Here is a 21,274-nt window from a genome sequence, read left to right as displayed (position 1 = left end):
GTGAGACATTCGTTTATATTAATGAAAAATGAAATACCGGGCGACATACAAACCCTAGGCCTGTGGACGGAACTTAGTGATTTTAACCGGTGAAAAAAATACTGAGCTGCTGAAAAAAGTAAGTGAAGTGTGATCTGTGCTATTTGAACACTGCTAATTGAATCAATATGCTTAACTTTTTCCCGCGCGTCATCACCATCGGTTGTTTATTAAATTCCAACCATCCAATGACAGTACGCAATAGTTTAACGTGTGGATAAGCAGTGATTTATGGTTTACAACAGAGAGCGAGTAAATGTGTATCATGACCATGTTTGGCTTGTACTATATCCGTCATACTAAACCACAGAAAGGGTGTGGCTGCCATGCACGATCATAGCTACAGCGTAGTGTAGCGCTGGTGAACGCAATAACGATGATTGTAATCACAAAATATCAACGATTTACGATCAGTAATAGTCTACAAGTGCAGCACATCTTTTTTCTGCAAGAGTTATTAACACCAGCTACATGCAGTCAGTATCAATCCCAACCTGAGTTTTCATGGGTTTGTCCAGCTTGTTTATTTAGACAACAGAACGGTTGCATGTGATGTCACAGGTGCAGCATTCAACTAAAACATGTGGCATTTATACAGCCTGCTGCTGGGAAAATTGTGTGTTTTATTTTCCTGTTATTGTAATCATCTTATCAGGTACTAACCAGGGGCGGATCCAGAGTTTCGAAAGAGGGGGGGCACCTTTCTGAAAAACAGTTGAAGACCAAAAAAACTTGCTGAAAACCAGTTGAAGACAAAAAAAAAAAAAAAAAAAGGTCACAGCAATAATAGCTAGTTATCCTTACCAACTATATCACGTCTGTTATGTAAAATAAAATCCTATTTGTAGCTTCATAGGTAAGCTACACTGCCTCATGAACATTGTGACTGCTTTATTAGAGTAATTGACTGCTCTATTAGAGTATCTCGATCTTGTATGCAATTTCTTGAAGGGGGGGGGGGGGGCATTTGCCCCAAATGCCCCATCCTGGATCCGCCACTGCTAACATGCTAGAGTAGTGAGAGAATAGCTGGTCTGCTTCGTGGCTACATCAACGGCTACATTTTGAAAATAGTGTGTACTCGCCCACGCTTTTCCGAAACGGGTGTTGAAATGGCGAGGCTAAACTGTTTTCTTTATAATTATGTCAGAAAACTCTTTTAATACATTAGTAAGTGTGAATAGGCATCTGGCTTCGTGAGCGTGCTAGCAAAAAGTGGAATTTTATCGTAATTTCAGATTCTAGACCAGCTACCCTCTCGTCCTTCTAGTATATTAATACCTTATAATAGGTGAATGTAACACTGTAGTATGTAAGCTATCCATAGTTGAGTTGTGGAAGTCAAATTGAATACACAATTTTCATGCATTGTGGCAATGGATTCTTGCCACACGTTTTTCTAAATGCCTCTAATGTAATTATTTGTGCAACCGCTCTATTACCACATACAGTTGGTGAGGACAGCTTCCAGCAATCTGGAATTAATCATGGACCTTCCACCCTTAATGTTTTATGCTCTTCTCCAGTGGGAATTCAGTTAATTTATCACAATGTACGTCAATCCAACCATGAGTATTGCAGGCTATGAAATGTTTTGCTCACCTTCTCTGAAAAGAAACACTACGTCCAACTCAACCCTACCAGGCTCCTGTATGTTGCATCATCTAATTTACTCACCAAGGAGCTTATCACCATGGCAGATCTTGTGTTTGTATGTAGTTGTTCTCATCCTGCTGTATGGAAGTTCGGCTATGTTGAACATATATCGGAGTCTATTAATTTAATAAAATCAAAATCTACAAAAGATATTCTACTGGTTGTAGTAGATACAATTACTTCTCTTTTAGATAGAGGCAATTGTGTATGTGCTACTTAGAATAAACACTGGCTGAAATCAACAGTACACCACTCAGTGATCATTCACATTTAGAAATTTCTGCACTGCTATATAATAGGGCTGAGCTATACTGCCATTTTAGTATCTCAATCGATAGAGCTGGTGATATACCAGTATTGTTAGTAATCTGTGATAGTTAAGCCATACTGGTTTTGATACTGCCTGCTTTTATTTAATATTGCCATACCATCTGGGCACTATGGCCTCCATGTGGGCTTGTTTCATCCCATATTTAGACTACAACAAGTTTGATACTGAAATTTGATTGGCTGAAAACGTGGTCTCTAAATCTCGTAGAGCCACGGTCATGTCCAATAGAGACCACGCTCTGAGGCGATACGAAACACGATAATTACGCGCCTGTAACATTGGCAACGCATGGGCGTTTAAATGGCTAGTAATAGTGATGGGCGATACCAGGATTTTCAGAACGATACGATATCGATACGATATTGACTAAAATTGACCGATATTGATACTTTTCGATACGATATTGTAACATTAATTTGCACGTGTAAATTGCTAGTTTTCACATAATTTGATATTAGGTAGCTATGGCTATACACAATGGGGATTTCCTGTCCACATACACAAGAGTAACAGTAATTAGAAAATTGCTGAAGGTAATGGAAAGCTACAATTAAAATTAAATCAGATCACGTGATGTATCGTATCGAAATATCGAGTTTTGAAAAATATATCGATACTTTTCGATATCAACAAAAAATCAAACGATACGATATAATATCGATATATCGCCCAACACTAGCTAGTAACAGCCGTACTGAATTAGAGGGAGGTGTAATGGGCTTGTTTGTACTAATCAACACTACATTACTTGCTTACAAGCAGCTGTCGGGGCACAACAACAGCAACAATGAGTTGTAGTCCAGTCGCTGAGTCCAGTACTTCGATACATAGCACGCGCCTGTAACATTGGCAACGCATGGGCGTTTAAACGGGTAGCAACAGCCACGCTGAGGTCCCGCCATGTAGGGAAGTGTAGATGGCTTGTTTCTAGTAATTAGCCATACATTTCCCATTTACAAGCAGCTGTCAACTCAAGGTACAATAACGAGTTGTAGTCTAAATAAGTTAGACGTCAAGAACCACTGGGTTCTACGGGATTTAGAAAACCCTCAGGCCCTTAGTAGCGCCCTCGCTGCGCTCGGGCGCTACAGTCCAGGGTCTTCGAGTTTTCTAAATCCCGTAGAACCCTGGTTCTTTACGTCTAACTATTATTTAGAAGGTAATCAGACATGTGACAATGTTTGTAGGCAGGTGGTGATGTAGTCAGCTAACCAAACTATGTAAACAAGTTTGTGGTAATTTGTATCTGAGGTTTGTGGTGAGGTTTGCTGAGCTACCATGATGTATGTGGTGCTTTTGTTGAGGAAAATGGCAGCTACTTTTATACTAATGGCTTTAACATTAATACCTTGATATTTATTAATACTTTTTATAGAAGGTATATATACCATTTTGCTAATTTTCAATACTGCCCAGCACTATCGATCAGTACTAAAGTCACGATACTGAACAGGTCACGATACTTTCAAATACGTCAATCATAGCTGGTGCTACATACGTAGTTCAGTATTCCTGCAGGAAGTCTTTAAAGGTAACATCAAACTAGCCACTATCATCCTTGTTTACAGTAACAGTTATTGCAGAGAAGGTTGGAAGCGTAATAAGCACATCAAAATTTTTTGTTGTTGTAGTAATTGCATTTTGCATATAATGGCGGGTCCAGTGACGCAGGAGGCAACAGACAATGTGGAAGACGATGATATTACGATTATTACTGTTCTATCCAAAGGAAATACAATAAGTTATGTAACCCCTAGTTTCCCTGTATACAGTGCCAATCTGGTGGAGGTCAAAATTCAGTACCAAGACGAAGCTGGAAACCTACAAATCTCGGATGCATTTGCAAAAGATTGTGATGATATGGACTGTCCCCTACCTGCATTTTCCAAGCTAAAGCACGGCTAGGAAAATGCTTTTATTATCGAGGTGTGTTTATACCCTTCCACCCTTCATATAGAATGTTTCAATGTAAAGTGACTCTGTTAAATATCCGTTAGCTACACTGTTATTCATTTAATAGGCAGAGAAATTCAGCAAGTTGATGGATACTACTGATTATAATCTTATCGAAGACAGCAAGGTCTTTTTAGTATGGAAATGGACTTGGCTAGAGTCTGCCGACATCCCTAGTGAAGGTAATGACAGGGAAGGTCACCTCAGCATTTCAGATAATGGCCAATCTAATTCCAGAAAGGACTGAATAGTTTAAACTGGATGGTATATCATGCAGAGCCTCCTCAAACCTCTCTAGCTGTATGTCACATGGACCACCCTGCCTAAGACTTTGACCAATTTACTGAAAGAAAATTAATTGGTTATCAATCTGGACTGAAATGTACAACAATACCTTGAATACTTGTCCATCATCTTAACGTTCACAAAACCCAACTCCAGTTATAGGATGTACTTCTGGTGCATAGAGGTGGTCCTTGAAAGGTATGCCAGTTATTAATTTGGTGTTGAAACTCTAGTTGGGCCAAAATAGATCAAAGCTTTTCAGCCTTAGTTTCATATTTACCTGTATACAAGAAACGTTAATTCTGTGCTGTTAAAACGAAACACAACACCGTCTGTCCAGGTGTGTTTAATCCTTTCTTTTATCATCGATTCAGTGGATAGAACTGGGAATATTACTGCTGGTCTGTGCAATCCAGCAGTCATCTCTCAGCTACTCCAAAGAATATATCAGTGTGGATTTTCTCTGCATAATTAGAAGGCACTGTTTGTTACAGTACCTCAGTCGTTCAATAATGTCATCCAACTTGGCGCCTTCTGCACTCACAGGTTATACTCCTGTGATAACGCAACAGTTTAATGATTCACATGGATATCATTTTGAACAACTACCATTTAATGCACACCGTCAACTGAGCTGAACAATCCTGAGTGCGCGCGTGTTACAAATGTGCGCATGCGTGAAAATCAATCTACTACAATCCTCCCCTCAAAAATAAAACTAGGGAGAAAAAAAAAACTTACAACAATAATGCTTGTAATGAATACAGATAATAGTTATAAGTTCAGTCTGTCTGGAGGTCTTCTGACTCTAGATGATGTGCGTAATGGTTGTGCTTCTTGGCTAACAACGGAGGAGTTTGCATTACTGTCCTCAAGTGCTAAAGGTGCTGGAAAGTCGAAGTCATCAACAGAAGGGTGCACACTAGTACTAGTGGCGGCAGATACAGAGTCAGAATCTTCATCAAAATGACATTTCCGTAGCTGATCTTGATGTTTACGACATATAGTACCATCACAATCAAGACGGACCTTGTAGGAAACAGGACCCGTAACCTGCACAATTTCCCCAGATATCCATGTAATAGGACCACTGTAGATGTGAACAAAGACTTTGTCTCCCACATTGAAAGGTCGAGACTTGGCATGCTGGTCATGCTGCTGCTTTTGTCTGTCTTGGACGTCTGTGATGCGCTTAGACAAATTTGGCACAACCAAGTCTAATCTGGATTTCAATTGACGATTCATCAGTAGGTTGGCAGGTGGGACTCCAGTTGTGCTGTGCGGTGTTATTCGATATTCAAAAAGAAAACGTTGGATCTTTGTCTCCAATGAGCCATCTTTAAACTTCTTTAATGCGGATTTAAAAGTCTGCACAGCACGCTCTGCCAGGCCATTGCTTGCTGGGTGGTATGGTGCAGATGTTATGTGCTTGATTCCATTCGACAAATAAAACTGCTTCATCTCTGAACTTGTAAAAACTGTAGCATTATCAGTGACAATAGTGTCCGGTAACCAATGAATCGAACAAATGCTTCTAAGCTTATCAATCGTGACTCTAGATGTGGCATTTCTAACAGGGACAACTTCCAACCATTTAGAAAAAGCATCCACAACCACCAGGAACATGTGGTCAAGCAGTGGCCCTGCATAGTCCATGTGAAGCCGGGACCATGGTTTCTCTGGAATTGACCATGGATGAAGTGGAGCCAATGGTGGCAAAGGCTTACTCGCCTGACATGCTGAGCAGGTTCTTACTATATCTTCAATAGCTTTATCCAATTGTGGCCACCATACCACCATCCTTGCCCTTGCCTTCATTCGTGATGCTCCTTGGTGTGCTTCATGTAAATCATCTAAGATTCTCTTACGTCCTGCTGGTGGAATAATTACCCTAGTACCCCATAGAACACAACCGTCCAGTGACGACAACTCATGTTTTTTGGATGCATATGGACGCAGAGCTGGATCAACTGACTCTGGCCAACCATTTTGAACAAAATGAAGTACTTTTGACAATTCTTTGTCACGGCGAGTCATAGTCTTAATCTGAGTAGCCGTAACAGGGCCACAGTTCAAGTGTTCTACTAGTAACACTAGTTCATTTGGAATTGGGATATTCTGTGGTTGTGATGGCAAGGGTAAACAGCTTAACCCATCTGCACTTCCAATGTCTGAACCTTTCTTGTACACAATGTTGTACTGATAGGCCGCCAAAGTCAACGCCCACCGCTGGATTCTAGCAGAAGCTAACGTGGGAACAGCTTTAGATTCATTCAGTAGACTTTTCAGGGGCTTATGGTCGGTATAAAGTGTGAAACTACGCCCATACAAATAGTTATGGAAACGTTTAGTGCCGAAAATCAAAGCGAGAGCTTCTTTTTCGAGTTGCGAGTAGTTTTGTTCTGGTCGAGATAGCGTTCTTGACGCATAAGCAACTGGCTTTTCTACTCCCTTTTCATCAATCTGGGATAAAACAGCGCCAACGCCATAAGGAGATGCATCACACATTAAAGTCAATGTTTTATTGGGATCGTAGTGGACCAGTAGGCTATCTGAGGTTAAGAGCTCTTTGGAATTTTGAAAAGCTTTAGCTTGTGTCGGTGACCATTGCCATTTAACATTTTTACGTAACAAGTGATACAAGGGCGCTAAAGTCGTGGCCATGTTGGGTAAAAATTTACTGTAGTAACTTAATAACCCCAGATAAGCCTTCAGTTCTGTGACATTCTGTGGTGTGGGTGCATCTCTCACAGCCTCAAGCTTGGCTGCAGAGGGATGCAACCCACTAGCATCAATGACATGGCCTAAATATTGAACAGCAGGTACCATGAACTCACATTTGTCTTTGCGTAGACGAAGACCTGCCTCTTGTAGTCTTGACAACACCACCTTTAAGTTAGACATGTGCTCCTCTGTGGATGTACCGGTGACGAGGATATCATCCAAGTACACCAAAACTCTGGGAATTCCTTGCAACAATGTTTCCATTGTCCTCTGAAAAATGCCTGGGGCAGAGGACACTCCGAAAGGCAAACGCTGGTAACTAAACAACCCTTTGTGGGTGTTAATGGTCACAACTTCTTTGGACTGTTCATCTAATTCAAGCTGCTGATATGCTTGGCTCATATCTAGCTTTGTAAAAGCGATACCACCCGTTAGCGAGGAAAACAGATCTTCTACCTTAGGAATTGGATACTGCTCAAGCCTGGAAGCCTTATTGGCGGTCAGTTTATAATCGCCACATATTCTGATAGACTTTTTGTCCGTTTTTAAGACTGGAACAATTGGCGCAGCCCACTTGGAAGTTTTAACTGGCTTTATGATACCAAGGTTTTCTAGCCTTGCCAACTCATTTTCAACCTTTTCTCGCATGGAATATGGTATGGAGCGGGCTTTACAGAACTTAGGAGGAACTGTTGGATCCACATGAATGGATACCTTGTCACCCTTAAAGGTACCTAGCTCATCAGTAAAAAGCTCAGAAAATGGCTGTAATAGGTGTTGTAACGAACTTTCTTGTACCGAGTTGACTGGGATAATTGAAGGCCAGTCTAACCGGATATACTGCAACCAGTCTCGACCCAAGAGGGTTGGGCCGTCAGTAGCAACCACAATCAATGACAATTTGTGTGTGCAGTTATTGTAACTCACTTCGCAAGAGACCTTCCCTTTAACTGGTAACTGCTCCCCTGAGTATGTACACAACTTGACATCTGTAGTGTGCCAGCTTTCCGAGTTAGCTTGGAAAATTTCCTTGTAACTAGGTTCCGATATGATGGAAACTGCAGAGCCTGTATCAATTTCCATTGATATTGTTTTCCTATTTACTGTAATTGGTGTAGTCAAAGGAGCAGGATGAGCACTGGAACAATTCTGGTTGATAGCAAACAAATGGTATTCTTCTGACAGAGGAGTCTGAGCCACTATGGTATTTGTTGGTTTTCCTACTGTAGTAGGAGCGACTGGTTGTGAGAAGCTGCGGCTGCGACAAACTGCTGCTATATGCCCTTTCTTGTGACAGTTACTACAAACAGATTCCTTGAACCAGCAATCTGGCGCTTTGTGATTAGGCTTCCCACATCAGTAACACTTGACAGATGATCGTGGCAGTTTCTCGTTTTTATACACTGGAACTGTAGTATCACTGGTGGGTGCCGTTGCAGCCTGAAGCTGCTTTGCATCTTTAGTCGCTGCTTCGAAAGCTAAAGCAACCTCGAAGGCCTTCTTGAAGGTTAACTTGTCCTCAGCCAGTAGTCGCTTCTGAACTTGTGGTTCATTGATGCCACACACCAGTCGGTCGCGCAACATAAGATCCAACGTTTCACCGAAATTGCAGTGCTCCGATAAGGATCGCAATTCAGCAACATAGGCCGCGACAGTTTCATCCGATTCTCTTACTCTGGTATTAAAGCGGAATCGTTGAGCAATCTCAGACGGAGGTGGGCAAAAATGAGTTGTCATTGTCTTCACCAAATTCTTGAACGAAACGTCAGTCGGCTTGTTGGGTGCGACAAGATTACGAAGGACCTTATATGCCTTGGCTCCCATAGAGCTGATGAGTACTGAACGTTGCTTGGTAGAGTCTGTAATATCATTTGCAACGAAATAATGCTCCATGCGCTCAATGTATTGCACCCAATCGTCGCCATTTGCAGTGTTAAATTCTTCCAACTTTCCAAAGGACACAGCCATTACGTAGCGTAGGATACGATAGTCCTCGTCGCCAAATGTGATAACGCAACAGTTTAATTGATTCACATGGATATCATTTTGAACAACTACCATTTAATGCACGCCGTCAACTGAGCTGAACAATCCTGAGTGCGCGCGTGTTACAAATGTGCACATGCGTGAAAATCAATCTACTACAACTCCACAATGAGGTAAGCATCCCAGCCAATTTTTTTCAGAGCCATTTTGGAATACTTAATTTGCCCTAACATCAGCATGGATCTGTAATACCAACAAAGGCGTTGTGTTGCCTCTGCTATGGAGAGAATTCCATTCCCCATCAGTTACGAAACCTAAATTAAAGCAAACATACTGTATAAAACTTCAAGTACAAAACGTAGCATGCATACAATACTAACACTAATAAGTTTCACTTGCAACTTTCATTTGTTGCCTGTACATCTCACTGATTACATCATTTGCAAGATCACGTACTTTGGCATCTGCCAAACCTTTTTATGGTAGTGCATATGGCTTCATCCTCCTTGTTTCACTACTGATCATAAAGACCAGGATGTGTGTTGCAGCAGTTCGCTGGTATCTTGTCAATCCCTTAATGAAAGTGATAAGAGTTTGTCGGATAACCCGTAACTGATCTGGGACGTTCTCAACTGTCCAAATAGAGTCATCATTCTCAATTTTTACAATCAGGAGAGTAATACCACCACACAGTTTTCTCCTTATGTCATTGAGTTCCTCGAGCTCCTTTGTCTTCCATGCTAAGATAATCATCTTTTCACTCTGCTTTGCATGTGTCAGTTTCTCAGAGTACAAATCATTTGCATCACTGAGCTCTAAACATTTGGTATGAAATATAAATATGTACAGTACTTATGTTATACATGCACAATACCTGAGTGAAGAAACTCCAAATCTTTATTTAAGTATGTTAGAACTTCTTCTATCTCTTCTTTAGCACTTGCACGGTTAAGCCCAACCATCCCGCATGTTTCAAATGTTGTCTGTACTTTTCATGCTGCATCTGGAGAGAGCCATCTGCCAAGTCAACATCTCCACTCCATTCTATCCTTATTGACTCTTTCAACCCCTTAAGTACATCACAACCGTCTGCCTTAAGCCACTTCTATGAATCTCAGTTTGAATTGACTTTGGCTGCTTTGTCAAGAACGTTTACCTTCAATAGCCTCCACCACTAAGTATCATCTTTCAAGGATACAACATATACCTGTATCTGGGAATACAATGTAGTTTTGCAGGCAGCAAAATCATATCTTAATGTTCTGTCTGACACAGCAAGGACATTGACAAGTGCCTATTTGGGTTGAAGAACATGTGTAATAAGCAATTCAGTAGGGATTATGTGTATGCTTACATAAATCAAAACAAAGGGATGTAACTACGGACACTAGTCAAGGATACAACACTCGTACAATAGCTACCTCTTTATCATGACCACCTAGTAAGTGGCTAGGTATATGCAATCTCATTTATATTATCTTATGGGACATACAACATATCGATGAGCTACGTTTGGTTATAGATTCATCGTATTCTAATTACGTGCCACACTTTTGAGTATCAGGAGACAAATTCACACCCACATGGGCCCACGATGCAGTCGGGGCCATTTCTGGTCAAAGTGGTAGTACATGGTCTGTTGCCATGACATAATCTGCTGGACAACTGATCTGCATGAAAATAATTATTCTGTAACATAGTATACTTGATATGTTTACCTGTTGTAAGTTATCAGCAGCAAAAAACTGAGTAGCATACTCAATTAAGCTCATTGGTATGCACTTAATTGGAAATTGAGTATCACTACTGTCTTGTCTCAGAGTTCCTACTCCTTTATCAAGATTATACAATACGTTAGTACATCCACCATGATGCAAATGGATCATGGCTGCAGCTGCACGACACAGAAAGTTGTCTGGAACTGACACAGATGAAGTAGCTGATAGATACGACGAGAACAGTATGGATAACACTTGCAATTGTGTGTCTACTGGTAACTTACTAAACACGTGCAAAAGAGCAGGGACCTCTATATCATCAGTTTGCACACCAAAGCTAACATTGCTTGAATTACATGGATCTGGAGGATCACACCTGGTGTAAATTTGGTGCTCTAACATTATAGATTGATTCTGCATCCTTTGGTGATTTGTATCTGTTTCAAAGAAAGCATAATTGTATGCACAACTTGCTTCAACATACATCTTCACTAGTCAGGTGGTAACTTTGCTGCGGCAAGCACCAGCTATGATGGCTAAATTATATTAAATGATTAACAATCTAAACACCTACCACTTCTCACAACATTGACAGCACCTCCTCTACTTTTCACAAATTCACTGGCACCTTTCCAAAAAGCATCCTGCTTGTGAGTGGGCCAACTCTCACCAGACGTGTGGAATAAAACAAATACAGTCAGAGCTAGCCTTCAGTTCGTCTACTGACCACTGCTCCTTAGACTTTGTAGGCCCATCATTGCAGCTATCATGGCTTGGATTCTCCGAGGCACTCTCTCTAGGGCCTTGTTCGCCCTGTTCACTCACAGATGACAACATTCCCGCACCATATGGCCAACCGCAAGATCTTACGTGATTTCTAATTATTTCACAAAAAGAAAACTGCTTTAATTGGCGGGGCTTAATGGGGCTTATTACACAGTTGATATTCATTTACAACATTCTAACTTTTTCTGTGGAATTTTGTGTCAACGGAGGTCAGTTGAGCTGTTCAGTACAAAACCATAGGGCTTACGTGTGTGCTTCCTACCTCCTCTGCAGTTATTGTAACACATACTTTGAGGTTATGTTGTGGTGTTCACACCTCTCTGCAGGGGTAACCAGGTTATGACTTACAAGGATTGTTAATAACAAAATATTGCAATATCAATACTTTCAAAATATTGCAATATATTGTTAAAACGATAATATCGCTCAGCCCTAGTATATGAGTATGACGTGATACCAGGTGCTATACACAATTTACAGGTAATTTCTATTTAGAACTTGCCCCTGTGTGCAGAGCTTAATACAGGAGAATCTTCCAATTAGATACAGTTTGAAGATTTATAAAGCCATTTGGTCTGGGTAGACTTCACTGATAAGGTTTCCTCTTGTACTGTATGTGGGTGTGGCCCTAAACCCTTTTTAATATTCCTGGCCGCTAGATTAAGTATCTTCTAACACAGATAGCTTTTTTCTGGTACAATGGAACCTCAGTTATCCAAACCCCTTAGGTCCAGGGGTGGTCCATAAGTCTGAAAAGCCCACATCTTTGAAACTTTGTATAAATAACCTCAAAATAGCATTAAAAACATTTTTTTTAAAATTTTGGTATTATCAACTACCCTAATAGAACAGTCACTACTCTAATAGAGCAGTCATTTCTGTGGTTTGGTTAACTGAGAATTCGGAGAAGTGGGGTACTGATAACTGATGTATACTGCTGTGTAGCTATCTAGATTATACCTGATTACTAGTTGTGTGTATACTGTTGTTTAGAATATACCTGGAGCTGTCTACTTGTGTGAACTTCAAGTGGTTTATGTAGTTTCATTGCTACTGAAATGGCATCCATTATTCCCAGTGGAGAAACAAGTAAGTAAAACATAGATTACCAATTTACAATGAATTTGAAACTATATTATGTTGTCAGTGGTCCATTTACAAATGTATAGCTGGTGTTAAAATGCAAGTCAGGTCCACAAGTATATGTAAGTGTACTGGTCATGGGTTAATGAGATTATCCAAGTACACCTGTATGGCCATGTAGTCATCTACATTGCTGAGTAGCTGACACTGCAAATGTTCAATACCACTTCTATAAACTACTAGCACTGGTAGCTGTCGTATGATGGGCCTGTGCTACTATGTATGGTACACAATGTTGGTTATTATCCAAATACTATACTTATGACACAAGATTGAAAGCTCCATTTATAATATACCCTCTGGCAATCAACAACTATTGTTCTTCCTTGCCTGAGCGGCATACAATATAGACAAATAGCTGAGCAAGCCACAAAACTTAACACATGATGCAACAAATACATGCCTGTGGACACAAATACAAAACAAAACAATATTGCAACAACTTATAGTAGGGTTGTCTAGCAGTTGCTAGGCTTAAGTGCTGTGTAGTAATATGAGATGGTGCTGCTACACAACTTTAAGGAACAAATATTACATGAAAACAGAAAGAAAGATTGTTGTTATACTGAATAGCAACACTGAATTCTCATCATTAGGTAATCCGTTCCACCACTGTGTGGTTCTGTAATGAAAATGCCTGTGAAAAGTTTAAATGGTATCTAGGAAGATTAGCAAAGAGAGAGTATCTGGGCGAGACTACAAGTATTATATGATTGAATCTAATTTTGTTCACACGATACCTGCCAGAGTAATCACCTTGAGTACCATCTCGCAGATCTTGGATGTATACCATGTGTAGTCAAACTTGGAAAACCTCGTAAATGACTGTTAATGTTAAGAATGGAAATGAACAATATTAATGTGTAGTCTACCGTTGATGGTTGTGTGTTTCGGGTTACTATCGTTCTGTGAGGATTGACTCAGTTTTTCAGCACTACCCAATTCTTAGCTGACTTCTTTCTCACATGTGATACTAATTAATTGGGATTGATTTATTATTAAACGGATTTATAGTTTCAGACCACTGTGTGTAGTGTGTGTGTAGTGAAGTGGCTACTGCTTGTTGTGTGTCAAAGAAAATTGTCCGGTCACTGTTTGAGCAGGCTGCTCGTATTGCTATCTTTTGCTCTTACAGAATTTTCAATTCTAGAGCTTCCCCGGAGTGGGATCTATTGGACCTCTTAACCTGAACTTTGTTACTGTGTAGTTAATTTTGTACTGTAAGTTTATTAATGTAAGTCTTGCCAAGGCTCCTGCACTGATCACTCTTTGGCTATCAGTGTATGGTAACACTGAGTCTAGGCCCCTGTACATGTTTGTATACCATATTGTCTTAATAATTAATAAGACGTTTTTCATCAACGTGTGTGTGTGTGTGTGTGTGTGTGTGTGTGTGTGTGTGTGTGTGTGTGTGTGTGTGTGTGTGTGTGTGTGTGTGTGTGTGTGTGTGTGTGTGTGTGTGTGTGTGTGTGTGTGTGGCGGAATAAAGGGTCTGTTACACGGTTGAGAATTCTGTGTAATGTTCACTGCAGTTAGGGTGGATATTGATTAGCAAAGCCCTAAACTTCTTAGACCTGTTAAAAGCATCACGTACACTGTTCAAGGTAATACCCAGTAGGAATTTCCATTAAATGCCCACCATTCTGCATGCTTCTTTGCTGAATTCATCCAATGAAGGGCAATCACATTACTTCTAGCAGGTACACTGTAGTGTGTACCCAAGGCTGGTTTTCTATTATAGTTGTTTAGTTAATTGGCTATACTTTATGCACAGAGTGATATGTTGGTTGTGAAAAATTATACATTAGGATATGTGAAGATAGCCTTTTGCAGTCTAAGCTAAGGCGTAGACTCGTAAAGAAGTGTTTGTGTGGTGGGTATTAAATTGAAACTACTCAGACAACTTCTCACATGCCTGTAGGTTGAAATAATGAAGTTTTCTGCAACCACTGGAGGCATGGGACCTACTGCAACTACTGTTTTTTTTTTGGAAACTTGCATCTGTGTTGGCTGAGAAGTGGAACGTGAATCACAGTCGCTGTTTATTCTGGGTTCTATGTCGGTAGTATTTTTCTTTGTTAAAATTTGCTGTGATGTGTTTATGGGGTCATTGGTCATCGACTAGTCATCTGGTACTATCTATGGTCAATCTGGCCTATTCCAAGGGTTGCCTTGAGTCTGGCACCCTCAAGTGAATTGTTTCAGTAGCTGGTACCATCCCGCTGTCCAGCACTTGACAGCCAGTACTGGGGGTGGTAGGCTAGGGTAGCTTGAGTGGTCTTTATAGAAAGGTGGTCTTTAGGAGGTGGCTGCTAAACAAGGGTCTTACTCTGGGGTACGTTTACATGACATTTCCACTTTCCGTTTCTATTATTTCTACTGTTTCTAATTGCTCAAACCAGTGACGTAGCCAGCTTAGAAGGTGAAGGAGGGGGAGGGGGGAGCAGACACATGCAAAATGCTCAACATTGCATGAAAGGCTAATGACCCAAACATGGGCTAGCCAACATACAGTGTAGTATTATTATTACAGCTAATCATAACTATGTAGCTGCTTTATATTACTATCTATGTCATCACTGCTGGTAATATTCATCAAGCCTTCCCCTCAACTGTACTCCAACATATTCATCCACAATCAACTAGAAAAGTTTTAAACATTTGTAGCAGAATCACTTATTGTGATGTGTGATACAGCAACTACTTATGTTAATAAACACAGCCTCTGCTGCACTCCTGGCCACACTGAGTTTGGTTTTGTCCAATCACTCCACACTTCAGCATTAGCTCTAACTGCTATCCTCCTCTAGTCAGCCAGAACATGCTTCCTTCAGTTTTAAACACTGGCACTGCCATATTCAAACTGTTTTAAGTACAATATGTAGACATAGATAATGACTAGTTCCTTTGGTGCGCAACAAGCAAATAACAAACTCACCAGTAGTGCTCTATTGATACAGAAAAATACCTACCGATCCAATACCGATAACTAGCAGTAAATGTCACTGATACAGATACTGGTAATTGCCAGAAAATTACATACCTCTTTAGTGACTGTTCTACTAAAGTATTTCGATCTTTTCCATGTAACTGCATCTTTTATGTTAGAATAATGCTCAACGCTTATCTCTAATCTGTTCTATCCCTTTTGCTATGATGATACTCATGTGACACTTTATAATGACTTGACCTTTCCTCTATCCCGAGTTCCATCAACTTCCTTGGCATATTCTAGAAGAGCATTCGCCCGTTTTCCACTCGACTTCACTGGCAGTAGATTCTATACAGCACTTCTTTATCAAAAAGATGTTATACAAGTCCACTGAATCAAAATTTCTTACTCTCCCTGAATCCAACTGATGCTTATTTTCTCTAGCATTGTAGCTTAAATGAACACAGTACTATCAACTACGTACTACACTTCGACTCCATTTTAAAATTGGAATTTAAACCACACGTGTCGCATATACCTACATTAGGTGTTTTCAGGCACTTTCCAAGGGATTTTCCATCAAATAAGTCGCATGATATGGCTGTATACTTCGATCCTCATTCATAGTCATGGTTCAACAAATAAGGTGTACACTATTAAAGCAGGTTTTTGTGCTCTGCCATCAATCCTTGTGTGAATCTAGCTTACATTTAAGCTACCTGCCCATGCCCATCCTTGGCTATGCCCCTGGAACAGTGTAACAGTTTATCGATAGGGTGGTTTCAGTCCAAGATACAACTTTAACTTTTCTATTAGAGTCTTGGCAATGTTATGTAATTGATAATACAAAGTGACATAATCACCCATACGTCACTTGTTTTTGTTTTGTACCATGGCTACCAATGGTGCTCAATATAAAAGTCTGGAGAACCACCTATTTGTTATTTTACAATTACTGGCTATTACAAAAGCAAAGGTGGCAAACCTATCAATCAATCTGCAACATTTTTTGAGCTCTACAAGATTCTGTGGCTAAAGCATGTATTCATGCATTTGCTACACTTCTAAAAATCCGTTTGACATCCCTACTTCTATATGCAGTGGCTAAAACCACGTTTTAACGCTTAGCGCTAGCTCAAAGAATAGGTAAGGAAATAGGTATTTGTTATACATCGTGTAAGGTTTGCCAATAAAATGACAGCTTAGTGATCCGGGACGGATATAAACCCAGCCTCTTGCAGATATGATCAAAGCTTACGCCCCACATTTAGACCAGAACAGGGTGTACAATCTCGCATAGCCAGACTGCTTTTTTTCTTTTGTGTGGGCATCAGGAAAAATTGGTCTGGTATACCTACATTAAGAATTCTAACATTAATAATGTCAGGGTGAACAAACCTACCAAGTCACACGCCCACACGCATTAGGCATGTGACTCACACATTTTAGGCAAATCTCCAGCTCACACACATGCTCACCTAAATCTCAAGCACTTCCAGTTACCTGATAAGTCAAACCCACAATCGAATCTTGTAGCTTATAAATGGACATGTCATAGATTTGCAAGGGTGTAAACAACCCATACGAGTGTCTATTTACACAAGGTAAGCCATACAAACAGTGGTATGTTAACCACTTGGCACACCTTTTCCACAAAAGGCATAAAATTGGTAGGCACATGATCACACACTATGCAATTTATTTGAACTTTGTCCTCTAGCAGTAGAACAGCATGTGATGATAGGTCAGATAAGATGTGAATTGTTCCCCCAAAGTTGTTACAGTGGATGTGGAAGGTAGTGTGGTAGCCAAATCATCTATATGGAGTGAAGTAACTACGTAGCTACTAAACTAGAGTGTGAATCTCAGCACAGTTGAAAGCACTGAAGGTTGTTCTGGTCATAAGCAGCCAAGATTATGGCATATACGTAGCCAGCTACAGTAAATGAGAAGAGTATTATATTGAAGTGTCCTGCATACATTTGAAGGTTCCCTGATAAGTTAGTTTTCTGATTGGTAAAGTCCTTGGGTGAAGACTAAGGCAAATGAATACTACATAGTTAGCATAGCATAAACTTGCATAAACAGCAGTGTACATAGTGACTAGCTAGCTAGTTTATAAGGATCCACGCTTGCACTTTTAAATTACTGTATGTACGTATGGTTGCCCAAATACATTGGGCAATTTCAAGCCCTCATGAATGTGGGCTCACTGGTGTGTGCTTTTGGCAGTGGGGTGGGCTTGATGGCCCAGAAGAGTTGGGTCTCCAGCATTTTGATCCTCTCCACTTGGAAGCTCTGGGTGAATGTTGATTGGTGCTGATTGGCGAAGCCCTAAACTTCTTAGACCTATTAAAAACATCACACGTACCCTTCAGCTGCAATACAAGAGAATGCAAGGGGTAGTCACTACCAATAGTCCTATAGAACCATTTGCGACCGGGATCAATATCAAGTCAAGTAATCAAGGATTAAACTTGGACTGAATCAAGCGATCAAGATGTGCTACAAAGTGGTGATTGAGCTAGCTCTAAAACAAAACAAGAATTTACAAAAATATTTGTTAAATTATCAAGTAATCAAGACCCATTTTCAGGCGAAATCAAGCAATCAAAGTATAATTTTGTCAATCAAAAACTTTGATTCTGGTTGCAGATGGTTCTACAGGAGTGGCTACCCCTTGGAATGGTACACAGCGATCAGGCTGTACTTTTTACACAGTTTAGGACTTCGCCAATCAGCACCAATCAACATTCACCCTGACTGCAGTGGAACGTTACACAGAATTCTTAATGTAGGTGTACCAGACCCCTTTTCCCCTGACACCCACACAAAAGAAAAAAAAACGGTCTGGCTATGCAACACTGTACAGGGTATATGACAGACTTAGTCTGCATAGCCAGACCATTTTTCTTTCTTTTGTGCGGGAGTAGGGAAAGAAAAGGGTGTGGTGAACATATGCTATTTTCACATGGATACTCAAAAGTAAGTTCAACCCAACCCAGGTTCAACCCAGTTTCTGTTCACAAGCAACCCTCCGATGATAGTGTTCATTGAGTGATAATTGTCTTCTAAGTACTTTATGCATTCACCAAAAACCACAACTTGCATTTACTTTGCAGATGAGTTCAACCCCCTACAGCCTTTGTAGGGTTGAACTCCCTTCTGATATTTTATAACTTCAAGGAGGTAAGAGCCACCTGGGTTGAATGTGGGTTCAACCTGGTTTTAAAGTGATCATATGAAAAGGGTGATGATAGTATAGCATCATTGTTGACCTATCCTGAAATAGTGGGGATTTCTACTGTGTAGCTTCCGGATTGTTTGTGGGTATGAATGATGTGTTTTGTTAATCATTGTGTCATTTGTGTTCTGTTACCATAGATATAAGCGCAGTAACTATGGTTAGTCTCACATAGCCAGACCCTTTTCTTTTCTTGTGTGGGGACAGGGAAAGAAAAGGGTCTGGTGAACATCGTTGCTGGCCTGTCCCAAGATTGTAGGAATTCTACTGCACAGCTTCCAGATTGTTTGTGGGTGCGAATAATGTGTTTGCTAATTGTTGTGTCATTTGCATTCTGTTGCCGTAGATGTAAAGCATGATCTGCTGATCTTCGCGCATCATTTGCATTCTTCACACTGATTGTCTAATCCTTGAGGTTCGTTGCATATGTACAGGTACACACTAGGGCTGGGACTAATATTGAAATTTACCTTCGAACATTCGAAGCTTCAATGTTAACTTTCAAGTTACAGGTTTTCTTGTATTTATGCACATCCTTCTTAAGTTTTATCTGTCTAAACCTATTTAATAAGTTTGTAAGCATTTGGAAAGTGCATAGCAACGGTACTGAATGATGCGATTGATTGCAAATGGGCGTGTCCACTATACTGCAATCGTATACAGGTAAACACCAAGTAATGGCTAAAAGCACGTTTTCCGTGCATTATCTATCATTGTATAAGATGTTTTAAGGCTGCAAATATGGTAGCAAGCTGAACTACAACAATTTAAAAGTGGGCGTGGCAAATGAAGATTGATCATGAAGAGACGAACATTAGGAATAACCAGCTACAATAAAGATAACAATATTTGTAATTCTTTTGTAGACTATGACTGCATTACGAAGCTTTGAAGGATATTTTTATAATTTGAAGTTTTCTTAACCTACAAACCCACGAAATATTCGAAGCTTTGTCCAAGCCCTACTACACACAGTAGGTAGATCTGCAACGTGCTCAAATTCTTGATCAGCTGAAATCTGTAACTAAAGGCCTTGATCTCTAATTCATAAGCACCATTCCCAAGAGGATTTGGGTATGAAGACTATTTCAAGTGTGTGATGTGATTTAGCAATGATATTTCAGTACTTTTCAATTGTGGGTTGGAAAGTTTTACGCTCAACAGTTGACTTGAAGCAAATTTGGTGGCCTTGACTTGTGGCTCAGAGTTTGACCAGAGAAGTAGCCAATGCTTTGGGACTCTCCTACACTATCTGAGAAATTCAATGAGAAATCCATTAAATGTTTAGAAATCCCAAATCTTGAGCTGTGTAAAAATAGGTTATTCTCGTTTCCGTCTGTTCATGAGTTCAGTTACGGCTGCCATTCTATACACAACATCACACATTGAGTGACACAAGTGTAGTAACTAATCATGCAACTAATTTTTCAGCCAATCCAGAGGCTAATTCACATAACTACAAGCTTCATTTCCTAACCAAAGGATAAGAAAGCAAACAGAGCTATACAGATTCTAATAATAACCACGGTATTTAGTCAAGTGCAGTGGTTATGCTCTATGTTTAAGGGAACAGGCCAGTATTCAAATGCAGTGACCATTTAAAGTGTGGCATTTTACCAAAGAAATACAGTGATCCCAAGTTCTCGGTATCATTATTGAAACATACCAATGCCATGTGAAAAGTATTTGGAATTGTCTCAAACCAAAAAATTTAGTATTCTCCATCCATATTTATTATTACAGTCATTTTCAGCAGTGATCGAAATGCAGAATTCCCACCTGGGGTGTGAGCATAGGCTTTGATCATAATGCTATGCTGTCACTCCCTATGCTATGTGATTTGAACATGCAAACGTAGTATCGGACAGAGAGTAAAGCCGATGCACCCAGGGGGTGAAAAATACCCCCCAAAAATTGCACACATACATATACATGTACAGCAAACAATTAGATGGGAAATAAATAATTTGAAAATTTATCCATATTTTCTGACTTTTTAACAAATATTGGCAAGCTGTTCCAATCTTTGATTGTCCTTTGGACAAATACGTATATCGTGCACTGAAGTAGTGGGTGTCTGTACAATAGATTGTTGAGTTGAGAAGAAATACGAAGGAATATATTAATTCCGATAAGTTGCTGATCCCCTTATATAATACTTGTAGTTCTATACCTAGATTGAAAGTCTGGAATGTTGGTTATGTTGCTAAGACTGTATTAGTTAGACATTACCCATTGGTGTTGGACCTTTTCTAGGGATGTCTTTTTGTTGGTATGGGTCCCTGACTGACGTTCATACTCCAAAGCAGGTTGAACTGTTGTACTGTAAGGTAGGTGGAGGTTTAAACAGAGGATGAACTGTTACCAGTTGCATCTTTAAAAAGTTAAATTGTTGGAATACTTTGCAGTAGTTTTAGTGATTCTATTAGAGGATGATAAGGATATGTGTAGCAGAACATCCAAACACAAGTGCTCAT

General features: G+C 40.0%; 1 protein-coding gene across 3 annotated transcripts in view; it reads left to right on the top strand.

Moving 5' to 3' along the window:
• Window positions 1-21,274, top strand: part of LOC136240361 (uncharacterized) — a 66,738-nt gene that overhangs the window by 80 nt on the left and 45,384 nt on the right. The window contains exons 2-3 of one of the 3 annotated variants that reach the window (XM_066031318.1): window positions 59-118; window positions 12,472-12,567. In XM_066031318.1, coding sequence (XP_065887390.1) covers window positions 12,537-12,567 — 31 coding nt within the window. In that variant the 5' untranslated portion in view covers window positions 59-118; window positions 12,472-12,536. Of the gene's footprint in view, window positions 1-6; window positions 119-12,471; window positions 12,568-21,274 lie in introns of those variants that run through there. The other 2 variants (XR_010693783.1, XR_010693782.1) reach the window with 2 other exon arrangements.

Source organism: Dysidea avara, chromosome 1 (assembly GCF_963678975.1).
Source record: "Dysidea avara chromosome 1, odDysAvar1.4, whole genome shotgun sequence".
Taxonomy (NCBI): domain Eukaryota; kingdom Metazoa; phylum Porifera; class Demospongiae; order Dictyoceratida; family Dysideidae; genus Dysidea; species Dysidea avara.
The sequence above is the reverse complement of the archived record's forward strand: the minus strand, read 5'-3'. Positions and strand labels throughout refer to the sequence as shown.